This window comes from Microtus ochrogaster, chromosome 15 (genome assembly GCF_000317375.1).
Source record: "Microtus ochrogaster isolate Prairie Vole_2 chromosome 15, MicOch1.0, whole genome shotgun sequence".
NCBI classification, from domain to species: Eukaryota; Metazoa; Chordata; class Mammalia; order Rodentia; family Cricetidae; genus Microtus; species Microtus ochrogaster.
Genome location: NC_022017.1, coordinates 42471648 through 42479477, shown reverse-complemented (window position 1 = coordinate 42479477; position 7830 = coordinate 42471648). Strand labels below are relative to the sequence as shown.

At 46.9% G+C, this 7830-nt stretch overlaps 1 protein-coding gene across 1 annotated transcript in view; it reads right to left on the bottom strand.

Moving 5' to 3' along the window:
- Washc5 (WASH complex subunit 5) overlaps positions 1-7830 on the bottom strand; it is a 43969-nt gene that overhangs the window by 3809 nt on the left and 32330 nt on the right. The window contains exons 24-28 of the mRNA XM_005354562.3: positions 6965-7068; positions 6097-6226; positions 4535-4631; positions 2424-2577; positions 868-955 (exon numbers count right to left, since the gene is read on the bottom strand). Of these exons, the coding sequence (XP_005354619.1) occupies positions 868-955; positions 2424-2577; positions 4535-4631; positions 6097-6226; positions 6965-7068 (573 nt within the window). The remainder of the gene's footprint in view (positions 1-867; positions 956-2423; positions 2578-4534; positions 4632-6096; positions 6227-6964; positions 7069-7830) is intronic.

Here is a 7830-nt window from a genome sequence, read left to right as displayed (position 1 = left end):
TGCGCCACCATCTCATTACATTCTTAGTAGGCAGCACTTGCTTTATTTCTTCCAGATCTGTCATACTCAGTTTTCCATCATCGGTCATCTACACGATGAGAACAGGAGGTGTCGGTAATGTCACGTGGCTTTTACAGCCCGACAAGACTGCTGCTGTCCTTTCACTAAGTGCTGCATGCTCATGGAAATGCTCATCCATCAGCTTTGTTGTTGTTAGAAGTGCCTTCCATTAAGAGACTTTTCCACACATATGACTTATGCACACAGCCGCCGAATGCCTCTAGAGGTCAGAAGACATCCTGTGGGGACCAGATTTCTCTTTCTGCCGTCTGGGTTCTGGGACTCAGACCGTCAGGTTTAGAAGCAAGCGCCTCTACCTGACAATCCCATCTTTAACTATTAATGTTCAGAAAAGGAGAAACCATTTTTTTCAGCATTTGTTATAGGTCTTTACATTTCTTAAATCAAGCTTTGTGTTTAAACTTCCCAAGGGTGATATTATTTAGGGGGGCAAAGAAGGACTTTGCTAGAAGGTAAAAAGCACTTCTTCATTTCTGGAAGCAGTGGCCATATACAGCTGTGGCTGTGGCCTGGATTTACGTGCTGGGCCCTAGGCTGTTAGGGAGATACAGAACAGAGCACCCGTGGCCATTTCTTTCCCTGGTCAGTTAGAAATCCCTTCCTTGCTTGTTCATCTCACTGAGTGGGCCCTGAAGAGGGTCAGGAGTGAGGAGGGGACAGAAGCCCTTCACTGTGCAGGGAAGAGGCACGATGGAGAGCAAGGCATAGCAGTGGAAGGGGCCGAGGGGCATCTGCTGAAGAGGGACACGTCGTCATCACTGTCACCCTCTGGACTCTGTGGCTTACCCTGCGGGGGAGCTTTGTGTATCGGACATAATCCTCCAGGAACAGAAGGGCACCCACAGCATCTGCAGGCATTTCAGGCATCTTCTGGCTGTAAAAGAAGTCTGGGTCAGTCAGCTGCTTTGTATGTTAACAGGCCCTTACTCGACTAAGGAGCAGCATGCCAAATCTCTCACAAACCCATAGGGCACCCCTTGATTTCTATGAAATAATTATCCTACTCTTATTTAGGAATCAACCTTGCAGAGAACAACCTAGCCATGAGCTGGTGCAATGGATCAGTGGGTAAAAGCACCTGCCATCAAGTGTGATGATGGCTTGAGTCCATCCCCAGAATCCACCTGAGGAAGAGAACTGGCTCCCTGAAGGTTGTCTTCTGACCTCCACATGTACACACATAAATAAATGGATTAAATAAAAACCAAACCCTAACCTTGTCGTAGGCTTACAAAATGGCCCTGTAGTCTGTTCACACCATCTTCATGTCTTTCACACTCCGGGACTCAATGCCTGCTGGGCTCCCGTACTTTCCCACCCTCTAATCTTTTAGCCACATTTGTTTTGCGCACTCATTTGAAAGTAAATGACTAGCCAGGACAATTCCATCCACTCTGGCGGCTGTTGCAGGAGAACTGTACATTTAACAACTACCTGGGCTATAGACTAAATCCAGGGACAGGTTGGGGAACAGTGAGACAATGTCTCCAGAGTAAAAGGAGGACAGAGTGTGGCCTAGCTTTAGAGTGCTTGCCTGCACATATGAGATCCTAGCATAGCAGAACAGAAACAGATAATAATCTGTTAACTTTACATGGAAACAAGACAAATGTTTGAGCTAGGCTGACCCTTTCAGGCAGCAGAGAAGGAAGCTCAGGTTGCAGGAGCCTAAAGCCATGGCTTTCATTTTTTCCTAGCCTAGAAAATCCCCAATAGAAGAGAAGGGAACAAAGAACTAGAAGAAATCGAAGGTTTATATGTCTTGCTACACATGACAGACTAGCCTTTTCCCTGGCCTTGACACTGAGGAAGCACTCCTCTTTAGTGTGGGAATCCATGTCTTGGTGATAGGCACACCGAGGTGTCTGATTCCCCTTTGAGTGAGTGGGGCCATATTTGAATGGTGCTCACACTGAGGAATACGACTCCCCTTTGGTGACTGGAGCCATGTCTTGGTGACGGTCACACTGAGAAGTTGAGTAGGGCCGTGTCTTAGTGGCGCTCCAGCAGGAGTGCAGGGCTCGCTGGGCTCTGAGCTGAAGCCAACATGGCAGAGTCACAGGTCTGCACTTTCTTTCTAATAGAAAGAAATCTGATAGTGTCTACTAATCTCCATCAAGATCCAGTTTTACAATGTCCCTGCCAGTACAACTATGGAAAATTCCATAGCAGGGTGGCCAAGGATAAGCACTGGAGGTGACTGCTCCAGACATGGGGAGGTGCCCTGACTTGTTCATAGAGGAGAAGCAGCTACTCCCTGTCTGCCAGGACAGCAACGAGAGGGATTTGTCACGGGAGGTTGCTGACACTAAAGCCCACTGTTTCTGATTGGTCCTCTGTACCTTGTGCACTGCTCCATTGTGGAGCGAATAAACTGGCCTGTTAGGGCCAGGAACTGCTCGGTGTACCGGGAATGAAACTGCTTCAGCAGAGTGAGCAGTCCCAGGACGAGCGGTGGCCAGTCCACGGGGTCAGCAGGTTTCCGGCAGACCATTCCTATGAGGAAGAAAGATACAATGCCCAGTGAGCGCCTTGCTTCTGACAATGTTCGCCAAATAGCAGCCCTCATCAATGTCACCATGGCTGGCAGGGGATTATTTTGAGGAAACAGTAATTCTGGGCTACCTTTTAAACTAGTTGTGAGGTTCGTGGAACATCCTAATGTCTGAAGGGTTTAATTTTTATCATCACTGTTTATTTTGTTCTACACTATTAACGCCCTCTGTGGTAAAGACTTGAGATGTACATTCATGTGAATGAAAATACAAAACTCACCTTAACTTGACTAGAGCTAATGGCAGCATGGCATTCTAGATACCCAGAAGCACCTTACTAAGTAAAATCAGTTAAAATTCTGGTTAAAATGTTTTTAAAAAACAATATTGAGCATAAAGATAAGAAATGAATCTGCTCAAGTCAAGACAGTGGAAGAAGGAAGACTGGGGTGGCCTGGATGCCACTGCCTGGCTTTCTCACTGGGGACTTCTGCTGCCGGGATGGCTACGCTAAGCAGGAGAGATTAGGGCCTTCACAGGGAAAAATGGAGATGTTAGAAGATGCACACCGCCTGCCTTCAAAGCTATAAAGTTACACTCAACAGTACAGGCTTGAAGACAGACTTATCATTGCCTCAGGACAGAGGCCTGAAACAGTCTGACCTTCAGACAATCCATTGACCTTCCACAAATATAACCAACAAGTTACTGGAGAAAGAGAAATTTTGTCAAAACATGACACTGAATTGGACAGCCTCATGAGGGGCTGAGGATGGTGAACCTGACCCCACCTCACACCAGATGCAGACAATAACTGGGATGGTTCATAAGTCAGCGTGACAGATTAAACTACAGTTACTAAAAAATGAACGGGTAAACCAAAGTCTGTGAGGGAATATTCAATAGTCACAGGGACTGCTGAATATTCAATAATCACAGGGACCGGTGAGAGACGAGCATTTCTCAGTCTGGAGACGAAGCTTCCCACTAACAGGGATGGTCGTTAGCTGGTTTGCCCAATGTGAGCAAAAGGGATCAGCACCTGTGAGCACTTGGCGGGAAGAGGCCAAGTTGGAATCCAATCAACACGGTGCCCTCCCTTACGCAGCAATTACTGACCAAAGGCACTGTGCGTGGCAGCAGGTAGAATAGGAACTGGCAGAGGAACAATGTCTAGGACCAGTGAATGTTTCTGAATGAGAGGATTAAAAAACCCAGAGACTCCACAGTTTACTTTAAAAACATTTTAGAACCTAGGAAGGAAAACAAGGAAGAGATACAGTTTAAAGTATTTAAGAAAACAGTAATACAGATTTGTGGAAATGTCCTTACAGTGCCAGTGACCGAAAGGCTGTAGTGCTAGGCTCTGAGAGCACTTTTTAAACCAACTAGACACACAGTGGATTAAAAAACTCCACTTGGTCAGATGCAAAGTCTGAAGACAGAGGAAGGACCTGGGAATCTCCTGGGTAATTATAGCAATGCTTACAGTAAACTGATCAACAACAAAAAATCAGTTATATTACCAGCCGGGACACCTACAGCAGGAGCCTTGGGTATGTGCTGTCCGTAGCAAACATTCTCACATGTAACCATGTGTACATTGTAGTCCGAGATACTCACTTATTCTGGTAGCCAGCAGCACATGGATACTCACAGGAACAAACATGAACATAAAGAAGTTTCTTTCACACCATAATCAGCTACTCATGCATTGAATGAGGAGACCCAAGAAAAGAAGTTGCACATCTGTAAGAGGCGGGCGTGCTCAGCTGGCTTGGAACCCACTGTGCACATCCCACCAACGGTATTCTGTGGCAGCGGCACAATGGCAGTGTTTTATCCATGTGCACTTGGTTACGAAAGCCTGATGTCTGATGTGGCATCATATTCAGAACGCTGTCCTCACACACTCATCTACTGCTTGTTTATTACAAAGCAAAACCTTGGCATCATACCTAGATTTTTGTTATACTGAAGCTTTGGCAACTGAGCAATCAAGAAGAGAAAGTTGACGATCGGGAAGTAGGGTAAGCGCTTCGTTGTTATGTAAATCTGGAAGAGAAAGACAGAGATGGACGGTTTCTTCATATTACAGAGTATCACAGAACACGTTTCAAGCAAAAAGCTCTGCTGTCTGTCTGTTTGCTCTTCTGACGGCCTTCCATAGGAGGAGTTCCATCATTTGCTGCCTCTGGAGATTTACTTCCTAAGGCCACAGGTAAATACAGGCACCTACATGCTTTACTCCTTTCCTTACAGACTGGAGTTCCTCTTCCAATCCTATTATTATCACTTCTAAAAGGAGGGGCAAGAGGTGACGAGTAAGGATAATAGGGACAGCAAAATCAAGAGCAGTGAAGTTGTGGGGCTGGAAAGATGGCTCCGCTAATGATGAGGACTCTTCATTAGCTGAGAGGACTCAGGTTCAGTTCCCAGCACTAACATAGTAGCACACAACTGTCCTTAACTCCAGTTCCCGGGGATCTGACATCATCTTCTGGTCTCCTTGGGCATCAGGCAGACACATGGTGCACTTACACACAAGTGGGCAAATCTTTAAAAAGAAAGAGTAGTGAAGAGATGTAGGGCAAGGGAGGGAGCCTGAGACAAAAGGAAGAGGGAAAAGATTCAGGCAGCAGAGAGCAGAAAGCGACAGCAGACGCTGAGGAAGAAAGCAAAGCCTCCTTTGTCATATGCTTCCCACAGGCAGTCTCCCCTGCAGTGAACATGGCAGAAAAGTCAGGGCAGACAAAGCCATGCCACCCCTCAGCAGGCCTCCAGTCCACAGAAGACAGGGCAGCACCCTGGTTCAGAGCCCAGGTACTTTCACTGGCCAGCTCCCCCATTAGTGCAGAGGCCCAGGGTAGCCCTTGATCTCCGCAAGCCTCAGGCCCCTCACTAAGGCTGACCTGTTTCCCGGGGCTGCTCCACAAAGCACTCTGATGTCAACCACCCTTTACGTTCATTATCGGTGGTTTATTTTGTGACAGGGTTTTATTATTATGATTTAAAATCTTTGAAAGTAACCAGGGTAGCCCTCTAAAATGGACATGTTTCTGCATCAACACATACAAACACTCAAACATAGGAAATACATCGTAAGTGCAGGCAGCTGAGGACAGGCACCGCCATATGAGATCTAGCACTGACTCATGAGAGACCCTACATCTCTCAATGGGTTCTGGAGCTCGGAGTTGAGAACAGAGAAGCTTGGCACTTGTAACTGGAGTTCCCGCTGGTCACCATGGAGAAGCATTTGCAAGCAAGACAGAGCAGTGTGACTGTTCCAACTCCAGCTGAACCCACACTGATACTGCATTTCCTCTTCTAGAACCCTGACCAGTACCAGTCTCATAGGCAGGGAGGTGACATCATTTTAAAAAGGCTGGAACCTGACAGCATGGGGTTCCGGGAGCTGAATGCAGGTTTCTGGAACATTTTCACAGAGATTTGTCACCTTTTGTATCACACAGTCCTGTACCCACCCCCCCATTCAATTTCATATTTAGTCATTAACCTTATTCAGTGGGTTGTGAATGCCAGCTGCCTCCAGATAGGCTGTGATTTCATATAAGAGTGTGTTATCTTCTTTGGGGTAGGGAAGCGAAGGGTCCCGATAGTGGGCTTCAATGTCAGCCAAGAGAGCCCTAAAGGGGGAGAGAAACAGCAATAAACATGAGCGGTTGGTCAGCTGAGTTTATACATATGTCCCCGAGTCTTGTCCTTAGGACTTCTGATCCACAAGCCTATGATTCTAACCTAGAATCACTTTATCTCTTGAAGTCAAGTTAAATCAAGTGCTTTCACTACAGATTACAAAAGAAAAGAAAGTGTGTGTGTCTGTGTGCACCCATGGAGGCCACATGAGGGCCTCTGATCCCTTGGAGCTGGAGTCACAAGTGGCTGTCAGCTGTGCAACAGGGTGCTGGGAACCAAACACTGGTCTTCTGAAAGAGCAGCCAGTGCTCTTAACTGTGGAACCATCTCTCCAGTCCCTCCTTGGCCAAACTGGGCTAAACTGTTTCTAAGAACTATTTTGTTAGCAGAGCTGATGTTGGGATGGAGAAGCCTGGATTGTTTATCTGAGCATAAAGAAAGGAGGAGAACAGCAGTTGGAAGGGAGGGTATGTGTGCACCCAGGATGTATTGGTCTGTTCTCCCCTGCTCTCTGGGTAACCGCTGCTTAGCTCCTTAGAGTCCACCTCTTGTTGATTCTGTTAACAACAGTTTTTTAAGCTGGGACACGGGTCTAGCAGTGCTACTGTATGTTATGTGAGCAACACACATGAAAAACCCAGAGACCTTACATGAACAGGATGTGAAGTGGGTGCTTGGGGGTGGACAGCGCGAGCCCACACACTGCTGCCTCAGACCCCGGCACTTACTTATTGAGGTTGTCCAGAGCAGCAGCCAGATGTCTGGAGTCAAATCGACAGGAGGAGTTTAGCTCGTTGGCAATCTGCTGTCTCAGGATCTGCATCTGTCCAACCTGAGAACCAGTGACAGAATGCAGAAGTGTCACGCAGGGCACCTGAGAGTCGTCACTAGCCTGCACACAGAGCTGGAGCGGCTCTGAGGGATGTGCCTTTGGCAGTGACCAGTCCGCTACACTGTCTCCGAGGCAGCCATGGCAGCACCTCCTCCAAACGCCTCTGGTTGTTCTCTGTCACCAGAGAGCCACACTGCAGCTTCATATGATAAACCTTTCCTAGCAACATGGAGAAGTCCAGGCCAGTGGCTTCACTGTGCTCTTGCTGGATTCTAAAAAAAGCTAGTGGTCATCTAAATAGTTAATTGGTTCATTTGTCTTTATTCCTCATTTGCAAAGACACAGTGTTTTATTCATAGCATATGGATAATTTATGTTCCAAAAAGATCCCCGCTTCTGAACATTGAGGTCGCCAGGAGGGAAAGGAACAATTGCTCTGCTGTAATGCTGTGAGGACCACAGGCTTCAGATGACAGACCAGAGCGTTCTATGAACTTGAGCAAGTGGGAAGCTATGGGTCCATGAAGAGCCCAGTAGGTGGTAGCTCCAGAGAGAAGGATAAAGGAATGAATGGCGTGAGACATAACAAGAATCTGTAGAAATTCTCTTTCAGCCATGGAAGGAATAGATTTCCATCAACATGAAGTCATAGGAAAATAGTAATTTACAAAACAGTGTTAGTTATTCCTGCTCCCCCCATACTTTCTTTACATAGTGTTGTGCTTTCCTGTCGCTTTAAGGGACAAGCCACGCCCACTCCCA